The 24,556-nt window shown below is 39.8% G+C and overlaps 1 protein-coding gene across 1 annotated transcript in view; it reads right to left on the reverse strand.

Annotated features, from left to right (window-relative positions):
* Nucleotides 1–24,556, reverse strand: part of slc6a1b (solute carrier family 6 member 1b) — a 51,502-nt gene that overhangs the window by 19,690 nt on the left and 7,256 nt on the right. Inside the window, exons 9-12 of the mRNA XM_063068173.1 lie at nt 24,327–24,451; nt 21,221–21,333; nt 13,520–13,651; nt 4,667–4,769 (exon numbers count right to left, since the gene is read on the reverse strand). Coding sequence (XP_062924243.1) covers nt 4,667–4,769; nt 13,520–13,651; nt 21,221–21,333; nt 24,327–24,451 — 473 coding nt within the window. The remainder of the gene's footprint in view (nt 1–4,666; nt 4,770–13,519; nt 13,652–21,220; nt 21,334–24,326; nt 24,452–24,556) is intronic.

A 24,556-nucleotide genomic window follows, 5' to 3' on the forward strand; every position in this document is an offset into this window, starting at 1 on the left:
ATTGTTGCGGGACACGTTTGCTCCTCAGTTTTAAACTGGAGTATAGCCATGCCCCAGAAAATAACAACAAAAGGGCTTAAAAGTAATACCTCACTTAAAGAGTTCAGGAGTGAGTACCTCACATATAACATATACTCATTGACGTGATCTTGTAGTCAATCTATTGCTGACAATATTAACTTGGGCCGATGCATAGAAATTTGGACTGGAATTGTAGGGTTAAGCTTCAATGGCAAGAGTTAGTTTTGCTTGCAAGTGTATTATTGCTACAAAATGGTATTCAAGAATGCTTTTCCTCAACTTTTGTATCTTTTGCCTTTTCACAAACCTGGTTTTTGTGTGGTATTGCAAGCAGAGAGTTAGAGGTTTGATCCAACACCCACCATGCTGCTTCGAATTGGTTTGGAGAAGTGTAACATGGTCTCTGTTTCCATCTTTTCTAGCTTTTCTTTTCTCTTCAGGGGGATTTTCAGTCTGTTTTTAACTGACAAGCCAAAAGGGTTTGCCCCAGATTTCCCTTTTGTCACACTCAATATTAATTTCTCCCTTTCTTTCCTTCCAATATGACCATTACTTTTCCATTTTGTAATTTAAAGCCTGAATTCAACTTTTGAAATAAATAAATAGTCAGTTAGTTGTGTAACCCAATTTTAATTATTTATTTACTTTGGCAAGACAAAACTCCAGAGAATGGTCCCTCGCTAGCTCCCTCTACTGTCATTGGGAGGGACATCCAGGAGACTGTGGTCCCACACTACCAGGTTCAGGAACAGCTATTACCCTTCAACCAGACACCTGAACCAACATGGATAATTACACACATCTCAATGCTGAACTCATTTAACAACTTTTGGACTCACTTACATGGATACTACAAATCAACGTTCTGAGTATTATCTATCTATCTATTTATTTATTTTTGTATTTGCAATTAGTCTCTTTTACACATTGCTTTTGTCAGTCCTTTTTGTGTGCAGTTTTTCATTTATTGCATTGCATTTCTTTGTTCTACTGTGAATGCCTGCAAGAAAATGAATCAAATTTCAAGGTACATTTATTGTCAAAGTATGTATGCAGTATCCTCCTCTAAGATTCGTCTAAGGGCAGTATATGGTGACATATAAGTACTTCGATAATAAATTTACTTTGAATTTTCTTTCTGTCCATTCTTTTCTCCCTCCCAATCTTTCTTTTAATTTGGAATTCAGGTAACTATCTCTGGCAATGGCTATTCAACAATTGCTCTGGCAGTCAGAACTGTAGCAATTTTCTGACTGCCAGGGTTGAAAGCTTTTGAGTGAAATGACATTGCTCATCTCCTACAACTCCAGTTGAGTTATAGTACAAGCATGGGGAATAGACATCACAGGAAGTCGCAGGCTTTGTGAGAGCTGACAATTGAATGGTGTTGAAAGTGGCAAAGGAAACGTTCCAGATACTTGTTAGCATTCAACAGGAATTCTGCAGATGCTGGAAATTCAAGCAACACACATCAAAGTTGCTGGTGAACGCAGCAGGCCAGGCAGCATCTCTAGGAAGAGGTACAGTCAACGTTTCAGGCCGTGACCCTTCGAAGGGTCTGGGCCTGAAACTTCGACTGTACCTCTACCTAGAGATGCTGCCTGGGCTGCTGTGTTCACCAGCAACTTTGATGTGTGTTACTTGTTAGCATTCCTATGTTTAAAACTTCATTTTGTGGATATGCTTTTGGGATGGGGATAAAATCAGTATATGAAGTTGGTCCATTGCTTTGTGTATTGATAATAAGTGAAATTGATGTTTGGTTGTCCTTTTGTTTTAGCAAAATAAATTTAATCTAATTATAATTTTTGAATATGTTGAGTCTGATTTGCATTTTGACATGCAATTTTAAATTTCTTAATATCTGCAAATATTTTCAGAAATATAGTCAATAATCATTTGCCATCATTTTGGAATTCCCATTGAGAGATTCCCAATTTTCAAAGCATTCATGGATGGATAATATCATTAGATAGGAAACATTGTTCGATCTGTTCTTTTTCTGCTGTGAATTCAGCATCAAGGCAGATATTTCCTCAGTTGAATGATTGATGTTATGGTATTCTGAACAGAAGGTAACAGTCAGGCAAGTAGTTTCAATGCATGTTACTTCCCATTTTGTATAGCAACAGCAGTAAATGGAAGTGTTGTTGTTTATTGTTATGGTGCATGTCACCAACTAATTTGTGAATTAAATTAATCTATTTATTGAGATACAGTTTAGATAGGCCCTTCCACCCTTCGAGCCACACTGCCTGGCAATCCCCGATTTAACCCTAGCCTAACCAGGGGACAATTTACAACCAGTATGACCAACTGGTTTGTCTTTGGACTGTAGGAGGAAACCCACACGGTCACAGGGAGAACGTACAAATTCCTTACAGGCAGCTCTTAACTGTGGCTCAGCTATTGAAATATTAGAGATTGGAGCACAGCCAATTACACGATGTTCTGATCAGTTAAGATAATCACCCTTTCCCACTGTGCAGGTCCATCCCTCCCCAGAAACAGGACGGGAGATGTCTGACTGAGGTTCATAAGAAAATGAGTGCAGAATGAATTATATTTTTAAAAAGTCAATGCAATGGTCACAGTTCAATCTTTCAGTGTGACCGTGCATGTAATCTCCAAGGATAAAACATTGTTAAATCACTGCTGGAAAAAAGTCTGAAATGCTGGTTGCTTTAAGAAAAATGCCATTTATAAGGATGGTAAGGCATAAGGTGGAAACGAAGGGTATAACCATTAACACACCCAGCACTTAATTATAAACTCCATATCTTCCATAGTTCTGTAGTTTGACCTCATTCTCATTAATTTTAACGTTGACCAGATACAATCTTTCTGAATTGCTTACTACAATATCGCACCTACAGTAATGTGATAATGAGGAAATTATCTGTTATCCTGTGTCCTGTCTATATCCTAACTTAATCTAATCTTTTGATTTGACAAATTTATGTGTCAACCCTCTTTAATAAATCCAACTGAGGAAAGGAAAACAAGTGATCCAGCATTGGTATCTTTCATAATGATATTCAGATATGTTAGGTCTGGGCAAAATGATGATTCTGAGCCAACATTTAAACCAACAGCTGCCTATTTTCAGTGATACTCCAAAAGGAAGAGATGATTGCTGTGTTGGGTGCCCTTAGCAAACAAGCATTGGAGCTAATCGTGTACTTTACCCACCCATGTTGATCAAGGCAGCATTCATCATTGAGGACCCCCACCACCTAGGACATGCCCCCTTCTCATTGCTACCATCAGGGAGGAGATACAGGAGCCTGAAGACCCACACTCAATCTTTTAGGAGCAGCTTCTTCCCCTCCACCTTCAGATTTCTGAACAGTCCATGATCCCATGGACACTACGTCACTATTTTTAATAATATTTCTTATTGTAACGTACAGTGTATTTTATGCATTGCACTGTACTGCTGCTGAGAAGCAACAAAATTCTTCTCATATTTCAGGGATAATAAACTTGATTCTGATTTTGATTCCTCCTTTTTAGTGTTAATCAGCTGCTAGTGTAGTCGTAACGAAACAGTGAACTGGCTCTATCTGGTCTGTGGTTGCATTGTGATGGGAGGGAACACCAGCCCACTTGTTCTGCTTTGACAGTGCTGTGTGTTATGTTCATTGTTTCTTATTCTGTATCTGAGGAGTGTTCCAAAAAAAGGATGTGTCAACATAATTGCTGCTCAACTAAAGTGTAACATGGTCTGCAATTTTGCCTTTACACGGAACAATCTTCATATCAGCCAACCAACTCACACTAAACAGTAAATACATAAGAAATGCATGCTGATTTTGATCTAAACGTTTGAGTTTTGCATAAACACCTGGCTTAACTGTTAAACGGTTTGAATAAATTGCATCTAATGGATTAGGCATCGACAAGCAATGATAACCTATTTAGTACAACTTCTATGTAATCACAGAAATAAATGATTGCTGGAAAATTGCAAAGAATATACTCTGATGTTAAACCTAGACAAGTTATATTTGTTAATATTCTCTCCTTATTGGGTGACATGGGATCCTACAACCTGAAATATCTGATATTTAATTGAATCTAATTTCCAGTTCTGAAGTAAAGCCAGTTGCCTGGGCAAACGCCAATTCTCAAAAGGTTCTATTTATGCTCTGCAGAATATATGTGAGTAAAACCATCAGTGATGTGAGCTGATATCAAACTATTGTGCAAAATTGATGTTTTTTTCTCTCTTTAAGTTATGAAGTTGAGCTGCGTGGCAAGACATTAATCTTGCTTAAAATGTTTAAAAGAATGTTTCATCTTTAACTTTATGCTTTTTGGAGATCAGTTCATCTTCTACTCACTTAACTATTCACAGTAACAGAATTTTTGACCAGGGGTGCCCTAATGTTTGCATGCCACTGTATGTGAGTAAAACAATCAGTGATTTGACCTGATAGCGAACTATTGTGTAAGATTGATGATTTTTTTCTCTCTTTAAGTTATGGAGTTGAGCTACTTGGCAAGACAAAATATTGTGGCTTTGCAATGAATATATTTAAAGAAAAGGACATTAATGCCTGTTATATGGGTTCAAAAGACTTGTAGCAGAAATGTTTCATGGCATAAAATCAACAAAAGATTTACTGTTAATAATTCTTACCATAGCACCAAGATATTGAGACGGTCTCAAAGAAAACAAGAAAGAGCAAAGACATTCCACTCGCAGAGTAGTAGTCAAAAAGCTTAAAGACATACAGACCACCCTAGGGAAAAAAGAATACATTGCTTAGATATAATTTTTAATACATAACACCTTAGTATGTCTTAGTTCTTGGTTGTATTCTAACTGCATGCTCAATCCTTAGTTACTCTAAATATAAATAAGAAGACCTGACAATTGTTGAATTAATTTTGATTCACTAGTTTAAAACAAAATTGCATAATTTCCATATCACAAAACTGAAATTACTGCTAACATTCAATCTCTGATAGCTAAATGAGCTGCACTTTAATTAAGGCACCTATCTTCAATGTGGCACACTGGAGGAACTCAGCAGGTTGGGCAGCATCCGTGGAAACAATCAGTCAACGTTTCGGGCCGAGACCCTTCGTCAGGACTGAAGAGGGAGGGGACAGGGGCCCTATAAAGAAGGTGGGGGGAGGGTGGGAAGGAGAAGGCTGGTAGGTGCCAAGTGAAAAACCAGTAAGGGGAAAGATCAAGGGGTGGGGGAGGGGAAGCAGGGAGGTGATAGGCAGGAAAGGTGAAGAAGGTATAAGGGGAAGCACAATGGGTAGTTGAAGGAGGCGATAGGCAGTTGGTGGAGGGGCAAAGTGAAACTGGGATGGGGAAAGGAAGGGAGAGGGAATTACCAGAAGTTCGAGAATTCAATGTTCATGCCAAGGGGCTGGAGACTACCCAGAAGGAATATGAGGTGTTGCTCCTCCAACCTGAGTTTGGCCTCATCATGGCAGAAGAGGAGGCCATATATGGACATATCCGAATGGGAATGTGAAGCAGAGTTGAAGTGGGTGGCAACCGGGAGATCCTGTCTGTTGTGACGGATGGAGCGGAGGTGCTCAACGAAGCGGTCCCCCAATTTGCGTTGGGTCTCACCGATGTAGAGGATGTGCTACACCTGTCCCTACACCTCCTCTCTCACCACTATTCAGGGCCCCAAACAGTCCTTCCAGGTGAGGTAACACTTCACTTGTGAGTCCCTTGGGGTCATTTATTGCATCTGGTGCTCCCGGTGCGGCCTCCTGTACATCGGTGAGACCCGACGCAGACTGGGGGACCACTTCATTGAGCACTTCCCGGAGAAATGTGAGGTGATACACTTTGGAAGGACAAACTCCAAGGCAGAGTACAAAGTAAATGGCAGGATACTTGATAGTGTGGAGGAGCAGAGGGGTCTGGGGGTACATGTCCACAGATCCCTGAAAGTTGCCTCACAGGTGGATAGGGTAGTTAAGAAAGCTTATGGGGTGTTAGCTTTCGTAAGTCGAGAGATAGAGTTTAAGAGTCGCGATGTAATGATGCAGCTCTATACAACTCTGGTTAGGCCACACTTGGAGTACTGTGTCCACATCTGGTCACCTCACTATAGGGAGGATGTGGAAGCATTGGAAAGGGTACAGAGGAGATTTACCAGGATGCTGCCTGGTTTAGAAAGTATGCATTATGATCAGAGATTAAGGGAGCTAGGGCTTTACTCTTTGGAGAGAAGGAGGATGAGAGGAGACATGATAGAGGTGTACAAGATAATAAGAGGAATAGATAGAGTGGATTGCCAGCGCCTCTTCCCCAGGACACCACTGCTCAATACAAGAGGACATGGCTTTAAGGTAAGGGGTGGGAAGTTCAAGGGGGATATTAGAAGAAGGTTTTTTACTCAGAGAGTGGTTGGTGCGTGGAATGCACTGCCTGAGTCAGTGGTGGAGGCAGATACACTAGTGAAGTTTAAGAGACTACTAGACAGGTATATGGAGGAATCTAAGGAGGGGGCTTAAATGGGAGGCAAGGTTTGAGCGTCGGCACAACATTGTGGGCCGAAGGGCCTGTACTGTGCTGTATTATTCTATGATCTATGTTCTACCCCTCCTCCAACTGCCTATCACCTCTCTCTTGGTTCCGCCTCCTTCTACTACCCATTGTGCTTTCCCCTATTCCTCCTTCACCTTTCCTGCCTATCCCTTCCCTGCTTCCCCTCCCCCACCCCTTGATCTTTCCGCTTACTGGTTTTTCACCTGGTACCTACCTGCCTTCTCCTTCCCACCCTCCCCCCACCTTCTTTATTGGGCCCCTGCCTCCCCCCCTCGGTCCTGAAACGTTGACTGATCGCTTCCACGGATGCTGCCCGACCTGCTGAGTTCCTCTAGCGTGTTGTGCGTGTTGCTTTGACCCCAGCATCTGCAGAGTATTGTGTGTTTGTCTTCAATATGTGTGTGTATTTGTACAGATATCTCATTGTTTATGGGATTACTTTCCCTGCATATTCTGATACATTGTGACTGACTAATGTTAATAATAACCAGCTCTCTGGTTATTTATTTACATTGGATATTGATGGGAAAATTCCAACAGAATCATGCTCCCAATGGGCCCAATTTGCAAAATTTTAAGTATTTGATTTAAGCTGGCGCATAATTTCTATTAGGAGCTCCTACTGGAACTCTTTTCATTAATATTACTGAATCAACTCATTTAGAACCATTTTTATACATTTTCCTTAACTTAATTGCCATCTAACATTTTCTGCACCAAGTATGCACGATTAAAAAGCTGACAATTTAAATTTAATTACTCGTGTCTTTAATATGAATTTGAAAAATCATAAATACCATTTAACAGTTTTCATAAAAAAATATTTTGATGTTCAAAGCTGGATTTATAAATATGTGCTTAGTGCAAGAAAAACTAGAGATCAACCACAAAAAAAGTGTTAAATTGGAGGCAGAATGTCTACAAAGTGCAATGATTTGACGAAAAATTGTTCTGTTGATGGTACTAAACTACATGATCTATAAGGCCATAAGGCACAGGAGCAGAGTTAGGCCATGTGTCCCATTGAGACTGCTCCACAATTTTATCATAGCTGATTTATTTTCCCTTTCAATCCCCGCCATCTTCCTATAACCTTGGCAACCTGACTAATAAAGAACCTACCAACCTCTGCTTTAAATATACCCATTGGCTTGGCCTCCATGGTTGTTCATGGCAATGAATTCCACTGATTCATGACCCTCTGGCTAAAGAAATTCCACCTCATCTCTTCTAAAGGGGCATCTAAGGTAGCTCCCTCTGGTCTAAAACTGTATCCGTAAGGATTCTACATTTTGTGATCCAATGTCAGTTCTTTCTAAGGATTGATTTCATTTTCCACCAACCTCTCTCTGCCCACAAGACTGTCCTTTTGATACGTTATGTGTCCTCGGACACTAATCCCCCGGAAGTGATCTTCTTTCAACCACAATTCTGTGATACCCACGATATCGTACTTGCTAGTTTCTAACTGCGCTAAAGATAATCTACCTTATTGCACACACTGAGTGTATTCAGATGTAACAACTTCTGTCCTGTATTCGCCAACCTTCTCAATTTTGCCTGAAGTTAAACTCTTACCACTTTTGGGTATTTTTCATCATAACATGACCTAAGGGAGAAGCTATACTGAGGTCCTGAGATACATAAGCAACTCCTTAACAGTTTGTCATAAAAGGATAAAGTCATGAAAGGACAAACCAAGGTATTGAATATAAAGGCAAAGAAGACTGAAAGCCACAGCTGGTATTTATTCTAGGCAGTTTCTAGAGTAGGTTACACGGTCGGCACAACATTGTGGGTCGAAGGACCTGTAAATGTGGTGTAAACTTCTATGTTTTATGTTCTATGTACAAAATAGAATTTCAAATGTTCAGAAATAAGATGGGTGGTATATTCATATATAAGAAGGGTATGGTAACAACTGAAAAAAGTACAAAATAGTGTTTGTTGTGTGAGACTACAATGGTTACAAAGAAAAATAAACATGAAGATAGGGTTTGTGATCAGTGTAAATGAAGAACTTGAAAACTGACTGATCAAAATGACAGATCTGAAGAACAATGAGCATATAACTTGCAATAACAGCTTCGATTGATGGTTAAATGGTGACAGCATCAGAGACTTATTTAAGCTAATTAGATAATGGTTTGAAAGAATGCCAGTGCAAAAAGTAATTGTTGAAGAAAAATCTATAGCTGTTTGTAACAGGAATTAGACAATTGTTTGATAAAGGAAAGCACAAAAAGAAAATGGGATTAGAATATCTGCGTTTTGTAGAGAAGGAAATCCGAGGAAAAACGTTGGGCCAAATTGTCTGTACTGTGCTTCAGTTTCTTGGTATACGTATTCAACTTCAGTTTGAAAATGCGATCGGTAATCAAGTTTTGATGGTTTAAAACTAGCTAGGCTATATATGGCTTAGAGATGTCAGAGCATTGCTTTTGATTGCAATGAAATCTGGCAAAAATTGTCCTGAAGAAAATAGTTATAAGTTCTGCAAAAAGAAAATTGAAAGGGTCTTCTTTGATAAAGCTAACCTAACAATCACACGTAACCATTATCCTGTGCGACAGAAACCTTACTAGCTGAAATGATATTATTATTTGACTGCACCTCTTCCTACAGATGCTGCTTGGCCTGCTGCGTTCACCAGCAACTTTGATGTATGTTGCTTGAATTTCCAGCATCTGCAGAATTCCTGTTGTTTGATATTATTATATGCTTAGATTAAAATGGCTCCAGTATGTTATGCTTTGTTACTGAAACACTTGTTAAAATTACAAACTCTCCCAAAACACAATAAAATAGAGTTGATAATTCAGTTCAGAAAATAAAACAAAATAATAGTGTCAGTAACTCTATGGAGCATATAATGTATTTTAAAAAGAATTTTTAGCTACGTAGAGAGTCATTTGATCTGCTCCAATCAGTCAGTTTAGCTCACTCAGTGAAGGCATTCAGTACAATAAGTGACTTTTGTCTTTGGGATCATGGAAATAACAATCAAGGTAGATATACCAAGATGTGGAGCTGAGTTAACTGTACTAAGGTGAAAAAAGTGTAACTGAGAACTTTCTCTGCATTGATAATACACAAATTCAATTTGCTCAATTTGAAATTCTGCATTAATTTGCTTGAAGCCCTTGTTTTATTTAAGGAAAAAATGCTAATATGTGTGATTGATTAAAAAGATGAACAGTTAGAAAATATTTCAGATGTTCAATAAAGTTGAAAATTGATTCAAAGAACATTTTTTTATTCAGTGTAGGGGAGGAGGGGAGTTCCTCCTTATCATTGGCCACTGGGCATGCTCGGACAGCTCAGAAAAGAACAAAATAGGTATTGTCTGTAATACAACTTGGGTTAAGGTTTAAGAGTTATGAATAATATCAGGGGTGAACCAAGTTTAAATGTCTTTAGGTTGTGATGAGGACTGGATGAATAAGTAGAAAAATGAGGCAACGAAAATTAATGACTTTCAATTCTCACAACACAATATGAGCGGGGGAAAGTTACCACTGAATTCCCTGAGAGAAAGCTAATTGCTTTAAACTAAGTTGAATCGGACCTCTCAAAGTCCAACCCTATGTCCCCGTCATGAGAGGAGGAAACAGGTAAGGCCGGCTAACAGGGCTCTAGTGAAGCTATACAGGCCAATCCCCTGTACAGTGAATATAATGGATTACAGAAACATTGACCAACTCCAAAGAGGTCATCGATGGTCTATGCTCCACTGGGAGCTAAGGGCCCAAGAAGAAGAAATTGAATAGGTATATAGTTATAGAATATCTATAGTTACAAATTTACAATATATAAAGAATGAAAAGATTGTTCCCTGATCAGCTGTTCCTGACCTAACTAAAGAGAACACTATGAAATCACATCTGATGATTTACAACTACATTGGAGCAAATGGAAGTGGGGGGGGGGTGGGTGTTAGAGAAATGTCAAGGACTGTAATTCTACATATCCCTCATATACAATTACAGTAGTCCCTTGGCATATACTATGCTTCACTTAAATGCAACAGCTATAAATTCAACATTTAAAGATTGTTACTGATTTCATTTTGGAATTTAGTTCTGAAATTGCAGATGTCTAAGATAAATAATGCAATTTGTTCCCATATTTTGAATCTATCTGATCATATTTGATGCAGGAATGATGTTGAACCTCCAATCTAAATCTTAGCAAATCACCCTCAGCTAAATTTGTCCTGTACTACAAATGAAATATTTGCACTTTCAACTCAATGATAATTACCAATTTTTGTAGTCTGGGTTAATTCCCATTGGAAAGTAAAGCTATTTTCAATTATAATCCTCATGTAAAGGAAATTATCAAAATTTTGACACTGGCTAAAACATATATTAAAGACATAAATATAAAGTTGAAACTAACATCAAGTTCAACTAGGAATAGATAATAATCAAAATATTTTTGAAATAATTTTAATAACACTTTTTGCAACATGCTCAGCTCATATTAACGTTATAAGCTACAGTCCCAGCCATTAACCTCATGTTGGACAGAATAGTCGACAGCTACTTGGCATCAATATTGATCGGTAGAAGAAGTTTAAGAAAAGGATCCATGATCTTCCCATCAGCCTCTTGTAATATTAAAAGGCAGGGCGGAGGTGAAAAATTATTTCCATTCTTAATAGATTGTGCAAGGTAAGTGTTGCTTTAAAAAGGGTAAAGGAACACAAGTTTGATAAAAAAGTATAGAGTTATGTTTTTTTTACTGTTCAATTCTATTGACATTTGAGATAGGGTCTCAGAATGATCAGTGTAGCTTCAGATAAGTTAAATGGTGCATTATCCTAAAGTAATACTAGGAAAAGTATGGCCATATTTAACTTTAAGTTAGGGCCATGTAATGTCTCATACAGTATATTAACCAATTCAAATAAAGTTCATGAGGTAAATCAGAGATTAATCATTGCAACCCACAGAGTTGCATTTAACATTAAAAATGTCTAGTAAGAAACTATCTCAAATAATCACACTTCTGTAAAAATACAAATATATCTAATGTTTCGAATTGCAGAATGGTTTTTAACATTTTGCACAATGTGGGGCATTGGAGGTAGTCCTTATTCCGGCCAAGAATTCTGGATTGTTTTGAGCTGTGAGCTCCCTTTGCATCAGTCTAACATAAATCAGAACTTCAAGGATGGTACACTTGGCAGCTTTGTGGGAAATAATAATTGAGAAGAACTGCGTGGTTTCCCACCTGCGCTTTCTGTCCAACTTGAAAAGAAAATTGTAGCTGGAGTCAATTGTGCTTCATGCAATTTCAATTTGTAGAACAAAATGTTTTCCAACTTCAAAAAAAAGTGTAGGTACCCTGGCTGTCCATTTCCCTTACCAATTTGACAACTAGAAGGGTACAGATGAAGGTAATTGGTAGAAAGATCAGTAGGGAGTTGAGGAAACATGTTTTACCCATGGAATCTGCCACCTTTAAGGGTGGTGAAAGCAGGAACCCTCATCACATTACAATGTGTCTGGATGCAACATTTGACATTCCATGGTGTTTCTTATGCGTTATGCAATGAAAAAGTAAATTAGTCTGAACAAGACTTTTTTTTGGTAGGTATCCTTTAGGATACATTTATTTTCAAATAACTTTAAGTGTCCAACGAGAATGCTGTAAAGGTAGACGAGAAATGTTCTGATACAATTTTAGGTGGCCGACACTTCATTTATACTGCGATGAGCAGAGAGCAATGGTTCTGTCATTGTCGAAATTACATCAAAAAGGTATAATCGTAACTTTTATATACAGATATTTATTTATTGGGATTCTGGCCCTTCGAGTCACACTGCCCAGCAATCTCTCAGTTTAATCCTAGCCTAATCACAGGACAATTTACAATGACCAATTGACCTACCAACCGGTACGTCTTTGGACTGTGGGAGGAAACCGGAGCACCCAGAGGAAACCCACAAGGTCACAGGGAGAACGGAGAAACTCTTATCCTTGTAAGCAGAACAAGTGCTACACATGCCCTTACACTTCCTCCCTTACCACCATTCAGGGCCCCAGACAGTCCTTCCAGGTGAGGCAACACTTCACCTGTGAGCCGGCTGGGGTGATATACTGCGTCCGGTGCTCCCGATGTGGCCTTCTATATATTGGCGAGACCTGATGCAGACTGGGAGACCGCTTTGCTGAACACCTACGCTCTGTCCGCCAGAGAAAGCAGGATCTCCCAGTGGCCACACATTTTAATTCCACATCCCATTCCCATTCTGACATGTCTATCCATGGCCTCCTCTACTGTAAAGATGAAGCCACACTCAAGTTGGAGGAACAACACCTTATATTCCGTCTGGGCAGCCTCCAACCTGATGGCATGAACATTGACTTCTCTAACTTCCGCTAATGCTCCAACTCCCCCTCGTACCCCATCTGTTATTTATTTATATACACACATTCTTTCTCTCACTCTCCTTTTTCTCCCTCTGTCCCTCTCACTATACCCCTTGCCCATCCTCTGGGTTTCCCCCCCTCCCCCTTTTCCTTCTCCCTAGCCCTCCTGTCCCATGATCGTCTGATTTCCCTTTTGCCAATCACCTGTCCAGCTCTTGGCTCCATCCCTCCCCCTCCTGTCTTCTCCTATCATTTTGGATCTCCCCCTCCCCCTCCCACTTTCAAATCTCTTACTAGCTCTTCTTTCAGTTAGTCCTGACGAAGGGTCTCGGCCTGAAACGTTGACTGTACCTCTTCCTATAGATGCTGCCTGGCCTGCTGCGTTCACCAGCAACTTCGATGTGTGTTGCTTGAAACTCCTTACAGGTAATGATTAACTTCTAAATTTAATTTCAGATGAAATCATGACTGAACAAGCACAAATCATGTCACATAGCAAGTGGTAATGTATTAAAAGCTATCTGTCACTTTTTCAATATGCATCAGAAGATTTTGTATAGCTTCAAGGAGATTGATTATATATCTTACCTGGGTTATGTTGGACAGTCCTATCAAGTAGGAAATAATGCAGACTACAGCAATAAAAATTTCTCTTCTTCCTCGTAACAGTTTGGGAAACTCATCCACTAGGGCAGTAATAAAACCTTCCACAGTGCAGAACTGAAAATTAAGGAACATTGTGCATAAATACTAAATTGGTAAATTGATTTATTATTGTCACATGTACAGTGAAAACTTTTTATTGTCACAGCATCCATGAAGATAATTTCATCACATCAGTGCATTGAAGTTGTACAAAGGAAGACTATGAATAGTGTGCAGTTTTGGTCTCCAAATTTGAGGAAGGACACTCTTGCTATTGAGGGAGTGCAGCGTAGGTTCACAAGGTTAATTCCCGGGATGGTGGGACTGTCATATGTCAAAAGATTGGAGCGACTGGGCTTGTATACTCTGGAATTTAGAAGGCTGAGAGGGGATCTTATTGAAACATATAAGATTATTAAGGGATTAGACACGCTGCAGGCAGGAAGCATGTTCCCGCTGATGGGTAAGTCCAGAACTAGAGCCACAGTTTAAGAATTAGGGGAAGGCCATTTAGAACGGAGTTGAGGAAAAACTTTTTCACCCAGAGAGTGATGGATATATGGAATGCTCTGGCCCAGAAGGCTGTGGAGGCCAAGTCTCTGGATGCTTTCAAAAAAGAGATGGATAGAGCTCTTAAAGATAGCGGAATCAAAGGTTATGGGGATAAGGCAGGAACTGGATACTGATAGTAGATGATCAGCCATGATCACAGTGAATGGCGGTGCTGGCTCGAAGGGCCGAATGGCCTACTCCTGCACCTACTGTCTATTGTCTAAGGCCATAACCAGGTTGATTGTGAGGTCAAGAGACCATCTTATCATACAAATGAACTGTTGAATAGTCTCATATCAGTGCAGTAAAAGCTGTCCTTGACCTTTGTAGTATGTATTTCAGGCTTTTGTAGCTTCTGCCCAGTGGTGGTGGGGGGGGGGGGCGGAGTGTTTAAAAAAAAGCCTTTAGGATTTTTGATGATTTTGGCTGCTTTACCAAGGCAATGAGATGAGTAGACAGAATCCATAGGAGGGAGGCTGGTTTCCACGATGTGCTAAGATGTATCCATAAGGTTATGGGCTGCATAGGATGGGGTTATATTGATCATGGAGTGATTATATAGGTTGCATAACGTTGTGGGGCAAAGGGTCTACACTGTGCTGTACTGTTCGATGTTTCGTGTTTTATGTTCTCTGTAGTTTTTTGCAAACTCAGGCTAGAGCATTTGCCATACCAAGCGGTAATGCATTCAGAAAACATGCTTTCTACGGTGCATCTACAAAAATTCGGTGAGGGTCAAAGGGGACATGCTAAGTATCTTTATCCTCCTTCAGGAGCTCAGGAGGTGGTGCGCTGTTTTGCCCATGGCATCAATGTGGTCGGACCAGGTCAGGCTATTGGAGATATCCACTCACAGGTCTCGACCTGCTTTAATACCTTCCTCCACTTTTAGTCACCATTTCTTGCAAACAACGTTAACTAATTTAGCAGGGAGAATTCTGGCTGAAAATCCTCAACCTGAACCTGTTTTTCACCATGTGGGTACCTCAGCTGTTGGTTATTTCCAGCATTTAGAATCAGGTTTAGTATCACTGGCATATGTCGTGAAATTGGCTGTTGCAGTATATTGCAATACATAATAATAAAAATGGTAAAGTACAGTAAAATATACTGTCAGATACAAGTACAGTATATAATAAGATATGCAAATTACAGTAAGATACAAGTATATATATTTTTAAAGTTAAATTTAATTAGTAGTGCAAAAAGAGTAAAATTAAGTAGTGAGGTAGTGTTCATGGGCCCAATATCTGTTCAGAAATCTGCCCCTCTTTGCTCAGTTCCTGAAAGTTCCACTTCCCTGGAATGGATGCAGGGAGATGTTCAAACATGACCTGAGGTGATGAATTACTCTGGCTGGCAGAATATTTTCTAGCCGTCACTGCTGCTACTGTAAACACAACTAAGTGTGTATGTGAGTAAAAGGTGACATCTCACTTGTCCATTACACATTGTGGATGTGGGCTGTGGGCGAAGGAACCTGCCATGATACAAATATAATCAGGTTTCCTGGGTGCAGTAATATGTGGAAATAGGGGCGCTTCCCCCTAAAAACTAAATTTTACAGCTGTATTTGTGTTTGTTTAACAAAACTGACTTGTCTAGAGTTCCTGGGCAACTATTAAATAAGGGGAATATGTTGCAATGAACTGCCTGAGTCACTCTTGATATTATATGTTGATATGCTTTTCCTTGCTTTTGTTTGCACGATGTGTATTTTTTTTCTCTCTCTGTGCATTGGATTTAGGCCTGTTTTTTTAAATAATGGTCTTTCAGCCTTCTTGCTTTTGTGGCTGCCTATAAGCAGACCAATCTCAAGGTTGTATAATTTATGCATACTTCAATAATAAATGTACTTTGAACTTTGAACGCACTGCTACATCTGCCAATTGTCAAATTCTAGCTCAAACTCCTCAGTGAGCACAAGCTTATTTAGACCATTGTTGCCCGTTTCCAATGGGCCTCAATTACTCAATCTTTCAATAATACTATAAATTACAAAATAAATAAATAGTGCAGAAAAGAAGTATTGAGGTAGAGTTCGGAAATCTGACGGCAGAGCAGACAAGCTATTTCTGAACAGTTGAGAATGGGTCATAGAATCAGGAAGTACAACAGCATAGAAACAGACCCTTCGAACGAGCAGGACCCTGCTGAACTGTTATTCTGCCTGGACCCATTGACCTGCGACCGAACCATAGTCTTCCATTCTTCTCCCGTCCATGTACTTAACAGAACTTTTCTTACATGCTAAAATATTATATGTTGATATCATATGTTGGTTGCCATAGTTGGATGCCTCAGCAAGGGAGATGAGGTTGAGTACAGGGCTACGGTAGGAAACTTTGTCACATGGTGTGAGCAGAATTATCTGCAGATTAATGTGAAAAAGACTAAGGAGCTAGTGGTAGACCTGAGGAGAGCTAAGGTACCGGTGATCCAGGGGGTCAGGGTGGACATGGTGGAGGATTACAAATACCTGGGGATACAAATTGACAATAAACTGGACAGGTCAAAGAACACTGAGGCTGTCTACAAGAAGGGTCAGACCCGTCTGTATTTCCTGAGGAGACTGTGGTCCTTTAACATCTGCCGGACGATGCTGAGGATGTTCTACGGGTCTGTGGTGGTCAGTGCGATCATGTTTGCTGTTGTGTGCTGGGGCAGCAGGCTGAGGGTAGCAGACACCAACAGAATCAACAAACTCATTCGTAAGGCCAGTGATGTTGTGGAGATGGAACTGGACTCTCTGACGGTGGTGTCTGAAGAGAGGATGCTGTCCAAGTTGCATGCCATCTTGGACAATGTCTCCCATCCACTACATAATGTACCGGGTGGGCACAGGAGTACATTCAGCCAGAGACTCATTCCACCGAGATGCAACACAGAGCGTCAGAGGAAGTCATTCCTGCCTGTGGCCATCAAACTTTACAACTCCTCCCTTGGAGGGTCAGACACCCTGAGCCAATAGGCTGGTCCTGGACTTATTTCCTGGCATAATTTACATATTACTATTTAACTATTTATGGTTTTATTACTATTTATTATTTATGGTGCAACTGTAATGAAAACCAATTTCCCCCGGGATCAATAAAGTATGACTATGACTACTATGACTAAATCAAACCTACACCCACCACCTGCGCTGGCAGCTCGTTCGACACTCTCGCTATCCTCTGACTGAAGAAGTTCCCCCTCATGTTTCCCTTAAGTATTTTACCTTTCACCATTAACCCATGACCTCTTCAGGCTCTTGTACTTCAGAAAAGGCCAAAAAAACAGTCTGACAAATAGTTATTGACTAGTAAGGCCTTAATAGTGTGGTTATTAGTGTGGTTATGGGGGGGGGATGTTTCTTGTGGTGGGGGTCTCTAGGACCAGAGGATACAGCTTCAGAATAGAGGGATGTCCATTTAGAACAGAGATGAAAGGGAATTTCTTTAGACAGAGGGTGGTAAATCAGGCAGCTGTGAGGTCACGCCATTCGGTATATTTAAGGAAGAATTTGGTAGATTCGTATTTAGTCAAGGCACAAAGGGTTACAGGAGAAGGCAGGAGATTGGGGCTGAGAGAGAAATGGATCAGTCATGATGAAATGGCAGAGCAGACTTGATGGGCCAAATGGCCTAATTTTGCTCCTAGACCATAAGACCATAAGACAAAGGAGCAGAAGTCGGCCATTCGGCCCATCGAGTCTGCTCTGCCATTTTATCATGAACTGATCCATTCTCCCATTTAGTCCCACTGCCCCGCCTTCTCACCATAACCTTTGATGCCCTGGCTACTCAGATACCTATCAACTTCTGCCTTAAATACACCCAAAGACTTGGCCTCCACTGTCGCCCGTGGCAACAAATTCCATAGATTCACCACCCTCTGACTAAAAAAATTTCTTCGCATTTCTGTTCTGAAAGGGCACCCTTCAATCCTTAAGTCATGCCCTCTTGTACTAGACTCCCCCATCATGGGAAACAGCTTTGCCACATCCACTCTGTCCATGCCTTTCAACATTCGAAATGTTTCTATGAGGTCCCCCCTCATTCTTCTAAACTCCAAGGAGTACAGTCCAAGAGCGGACAAACATTCCTCATATGCTAACCCTCTTATTCCTGGAATCATTCTAGTGAATCTTCTCTGAACCCTCTCCAACGTCAGCATATCCTTTCTTAAAAAAGGAGACCAAAACTGCCCACAGTACTCCAAGTGAGGTCTTACCAGTACCTTATAGAGCCTCAACATCACATCCCTGCTCCTATACTCTATTCCTCTAGAAATGAATGCTAACATCGCATTCGCCTTCTTCACCACCGACTCAACCTGGAGGTTAACCTTAAGGGTATCCTGCACAAGGACTCCCAAGTCCCGTTGCATCTCAGAACTTTGAATTCTCTCCCCATTTAAATAATAGTCTGCCCGTTTATTTTTTCTGCCAAAGTGCATAACCATACACTTTCCAACATTGTACTTCATTTGCCACTTCTTTGCCCATTCTTCCAATCTATCCAAGTCTCTCTGCAGACTCTCTGTTTCATCAGCATTACCGGCCCCTCCACCTATCTTCGTATCATCAGCAAAGTTAGCCACAAAACCATCTATTCCATAATCCAAATTGTTGAAGTACAACGTAAAAAGAAGCAGCCCCAACACGGACCCCTGTGGAACACCTATATCTTATGGTCTTATGGTCTGTCAAAAATGTATCTCCCTGCTTTTTAAATCTCCGGTGATCCAGACTTCATGATGGCTAAGAACAGCTTGAAGGTATGGATAGGAAAGATTTGAATGTATATGGGCCAAGTGTGGGCAAATAGGGCTACCTTGGATGACTATCTTGTTCAGCATGGACCAGCTGGGCCAAAGGACCTTTTCCATGCTGAATGACTCTATGATTCAATGATTTAGCAATCTTCAATACAAGCCTAATTAGATTTAGACAGATATGGACCAAGGTGTCAAGGCAAATGGGACTAACAGTAGGCAACTTGGTAATGATGGACAAATTAGATTGAAGGGCCTGTTTCCATGCTGACTAACTCTATGGATCAGTCATGATCAGTCTATGAATATCACTCTCTAAATTGAGAATAGAATGATTCTTTGACTTGACAAACGAGGGGTGATTGATAAGTTCGTGGCCTAAGGTAGAAGGCGTCAATTTTAGAAAACTTAGCACATTTATTTTTCCTACATTTACACACTTAATCCAGCGGTTGTGGAGCATACGAATCCCTTCTTTGCAGAAGTCGACATCTTGGACCTCCAGAAAGTGGTCCACAGCAGGGGTGATTGATAAGTTCGTGACCATCTATAACAAGAGCTGTATAACTCATCTCCTTCTACCTTAGGCCACAAACTTATCAATCACCCCTGCTGTGGACCACCTGGAGGTCCAAGACGCTCTCGTTACATGCACATGCAGTTCAACTCTGAGTGATAATGCAGAAAGTTTGAAGTTAATAACTCATCTCCTTCTACCTTAGGCCACGAACTTATCAATCAGCCCTGCTGCAGACCACTTCTACAAAGAAGGGATCCGTATGCTCCACGACCGCTGGACTAAGTGTGTACGTGTAGGAGGGGACTATGTTGAAAAATAAATGTGCTTGGTTTTCTAAAATTGACGCCTTTTACCTTAGGCCACGAACTTATCAATCACCCCTCGTTCGTAGCTCAATTGTTGACATAAGGAACACTGATTTTTCCCAGAAATGTGATTTTTTTTTTTTAAACAGGTACTGAACATTATTTCTGGTATGGGAAGATTTTAAGATTGTGGTTATAATAGGAATTGTGCACACCTGCATCTCATTAGGAGTTTGAAGGAATGTGATTTGTTAGAAGTTTGTCATCCCTAACAAGTTTCTACAGCGGTACCACGGACAGCATGACTGTCTGGTGTGGAGTGTCACTGAACAGGATCGGGAAAAGCTGCAGAGGGTTGTAAACACAGTCAGCTCCATCGTGAGCACTAGCCTCCCTAACATCGAACACGTCTTCAAAAGGTGGTGCATCAAAAAGGCAGCATTCTTCATTAAGAACCCCCATCACACAGGTCATGCCCTCTTCTTATAACTACCACTGGAGAGGAGCACATGACCCTCAAAACACGCTCAACCTTTTAAGAACAGCTCCTTCACCTCCACCATCAGACTTCTGAAGAGACAATGAACCAAACCACGAACATTACCTAACTATTTTACGCTCTCTTTTTGCACACTAATTTAACTATACATTTTTTATTGTAATTTATAGCAATTTTATGTATTGCACTGTACTGCTGCCGCAGAACAATAAACTTCAGGTTATATGTCAGTGATCTTGAACCCGATTCTGATCTGCTATTGATGGGCTTTAAAATCTGAAACAAATAATATTTAAATTTACTTTATTAGTTGAATGACATTAAAATGCTAACTAAATGAAATGGAATTTAAATTTTTACATTGTATGGAACATTTTGTCTTACACCTTGGGAGTATACGTTTCAATACAATCCAAAATTACAATATTACAGTTGAGGGCTAATCTGCAGTGTTACCCTTAGCAACAGAATGCTGTTCAATACTGATGTATGACTAGCACAAGGATTCCGTATGCTTGCACCTGTCAGATGCAATCAATAAAGGCGTTCTTGAAAGGTTTTATTTCAGTCCCTAAACTATTAGATTTACGGTCCTAGATTAAAAGTGTCAGAACACATTTCTTGCTAAACCCATTTGTTCTGTAACTGTAACCTTGCAATTTTGTGTTGCATTAAAACATTTTTGTTCATGTACAGTATAATACAAAATGTTCCACACACTGTAATTTTTAAAATTCTGTTTCATTTAATTAGCATTTAAAAACATTCAACTATATTGAACACAATTAAAATACGATATATTGAATTTTAAGTGCTATCAATAATAGATATGAATAATTCCAATTATAACCACTTCCAAAAAGTCTTGCCGCACTTGTTTTGCTTTTCTTAAAGATATTGATGAAATGCTACTCAGCAAAACTAAAGAACTAACAATTAAATCAATGCAAAAAATGAACAACAGCCGTCCCTGCAACAAACACCATAAAGCATAAATGATGTTTACTTACTTGGCTGTCGATCCCCAGCATCAGTAACATGGAAAAGAATAGAATGGACCATAATGGAGATATTGGTAATTGTGTCACTGCTTCGGGGTATGCCAAAAATGCCAGGCCAGGACCTTTAAAAAAAACATATTTGTCGAGATATGACTTGGGATCAAATATTAAATCTTTTTTGTTATGTTTAAGAACAAACACTATAATTGTAAGCAAAATTACATGCTAATTTATGAACCATATTTTCAGTACAGGAGGCATACAAAAGTAATAAATGTGAAAAGGTTATCCTTCCAAAATCAATGTTCATTTCAAGATCACCCATTAAACTGTTGTAAAGGTCTCTACATAGCGTTAAGCATCCTACATCATCCTTCCTTGCTTTATTGTCTTATTTCGACATGACATATCCATGACCCTACAGATTGGCATAATCCTCTGGCCTTTCCCTTTTTAAACCACAAGTTTACAGATTTTAAAGAGTTAATTGGAAACATTTACAGAAGACTACAATGTACATTTATAGAGAAAATATGCCATTTTTTACTCTTATTCTATCATGAAATTAATTGAATTTTATTTCATCTGCCTAATTAGTCATTTTTATATTGTAGTATTAGTTTGAATAAATATATTAAATTATATGTGACAAATACTGTACTCATTTATAGTATACATGATTTTGACCTTCTGTGTTAATATGCTTCTCTGAACTTAAAACTCCAATAGTTTTCAGAAAGCTTTCATATGATTTATTTCAAGTTGCTATCAGTAGGGTTCTAAGAATGGTTACGTTTCGTATTTCAGTCAAAAAGAAACTGGGCTGCTTCCCGCTCTTTCTCTCAGTGGAAATATAATTCTGTATATGTCGGAATTCAGCACATGGGTCTATATGTATGTTTTATGCATACACTCGCCAAGTTTTAATTAAAAGAATTAAAAATGTGGAATTTATAATGGGAACCATGATGAAACTGTCAGTTCAGTGTACAGTTAATGGAATTTGCCAGTGGCTTCTAGAGGTCAAATATGGAAATCTTGATGTTGCTGCTCCTTCTGAGGGTAAGTTGCTGCCCTTATTACCAAGACAATCAGTGAATTGTTAAGAACTTCAAATTTTAATGAACTATTTGCACTGTTAAAATACACTGCAACTTCATGAGTTTAAATGGTGTTTTAACTATTGCGGAACAGCTTCTCCAGTCTTGAAAAGGTAATATTTAATGTATGACTGTTATAGAAACATCGAAAAACTACAGCACAATGCAGGCCCTTTGGCCCACAATACTCTGCCGAACATGTACTTACTTTAGAAATGACCTCGGTTTACCCATAGCCCTCTATTTTTCTAATTTTTCTAAGCTCCATGTACAACAAATTGCTTATTTCAAAAGTCTATTTTTAAGAATCCATTTATCATATTTCCACATTGACTTTCATCCTTGTGTGAGTTCCAATTTTACTCTCTGAGAGACAATAAAAAGTTATTTGCAGTAGTTCTGTTCTCTCACTGTTCTGTTGTCTGGAAATGTTTAAGGTTGCTGGACACCACAGACTGCCCCACAAGTAGCGTCACTGACACTACAAAAGAAGAAATCCATGTCACGGTGTCCGTCAAAGCTTTGAGACCGGATTCACTGAGGTCAAAAGGCAGCATGTGACTACACCACCAATATGCAAAATCTGGGCCAGTAATTGTATCATCGTGCTAATCTAGGTGTGTTTAGAATGCCAACTGTAAGGTTTTCACTTAGCCTTGGGATGACAAACTGAGCTCCTCAGATCCCTCCACAAACATACATATTGCAAAATATTCTAACTGCAAACTATGCTCATGCTATGGTTGCTTGATCTTGCCTGACCATCAAAGAAACTCTTCCCTTCTTCCCATCAAGGAAAAACTTTCCTTCTTCCAGCTCACGTTAGAATAAATTCCAACCCTTCAGGGGCAACCTGTTCAGCAACATTGTCCACTAGTGGCATTTGCTTCCTTACCAGCATAACGTGGAAGCAGGTTCACAGGTTTAGTGAGTGAGGTAGAAAACACTGACTATGAATAAGCATATTAACCACAAACAGTAAAAAATTCGACCAAACATTTAAGTTCCCGCAAGTTACACAAACTACAAAACTAAATATTCAATAAACAGATACTTAGTCAGAAGTTCTGTGAAGTGAGCTCTGGGGACAAATCTCCTTCTTATACACCTGAGGCACCCAGAACCAGAGGTTGGTGCCTTGGCACGCAACCCAACCAATGGGAAAGAGCAGCTGCAACTTTTATACGGGCCAATCAATGACTGACACGGCAGAAGCAGCTTTCAACCAGCAAATAAGCCACCCACACCTACCGCCCCCCCCTTGTGATGGCCCGCAATGTCTGATTCACAACAAGTTACTTGCTATGACGAACGGTGCAGAAATCTGGCATTTGAACCTCCCTAGTTCATTGGGCAAGCTATAATTACCTTATATATTGGGCAATTTTAGATATTGAACATTCGGCAATTTTGTTCACAGCAGAGCAAAGGACTTCCATGTTAGTTCTCCATTCAGCTGCACACATCTTGGTCCATTTTTCCATACTGAATACTGAATAATGGTCCGTCAATAATGTCAGATTCCAGTGTAGGTATGGTTCTGTTGTTGGGCAGAGGCTGGCAGATTACTTCTATGCTATTCAGGTTAATTGTGTGGCAAAATCACTCCAGATGCTCTTTATGATCACTCCGCAGTGTACTGCGGACCTACTTCTGTGTCAGTCGGAGTATGCATGCGCTAGGACAATGTTTCTATCTACTTTTGGCACAATATAGACTGCAAGTCACAAGAATAGCTCTGATGCATGCTTTTGGGAGTAATGTTTCATGTTAGAGAAACAAACTTCAAAGTTTTATTTTGTGATCTAACAGGGGCCAATTAAACATGTTAGCTGCATCAAATGCTCCAAAGTCAAAGATTATTTTCCTACTATTTTGTTTAAAAGATGCGATGTTTGGAAAAACGCTAATATTATTCAGAGGTGAGGCGAAAACCATCACACTGTGCAAGTACAAATGAGACTGAATATAGGCATGAGGTGTTTCACTTTAATCCAATGAAAGGCAGGACCTACCGGAAGCAGCCACATCAGCAATAGGCTTATTTGTTACATGGGCCATGAAGCCAACGATGGAGAAGATGACAAATCCAGCGAACATACTGGTGGTGGAGTTTATACAGCAGACAACAATGGAGTCTCTGAAATAAAGAGGAAGAAACTCTCTGTGTTACAGCTATATAGGACCCTGGTGAGACCCCACTTGGAGTACTGTGCTCAGTTCTGGTCACCTCACTACAGGAAGG

Source organism: Mobula hypostoma, chromosome 15 (genome assembly GCF_963921235.1).
Source record: "Mobula hypostoma chromosome 15, sMobHyp1.1, whole genome shotgun sequence".
Classification (NCBI taxonomy): domain Eukaryota; kingdom Metazoa; phylum Chordata; class Chondrichthyes; order Myliobatiformes; family Myliobatidae; genus Mobula; species Mobula hypostoma.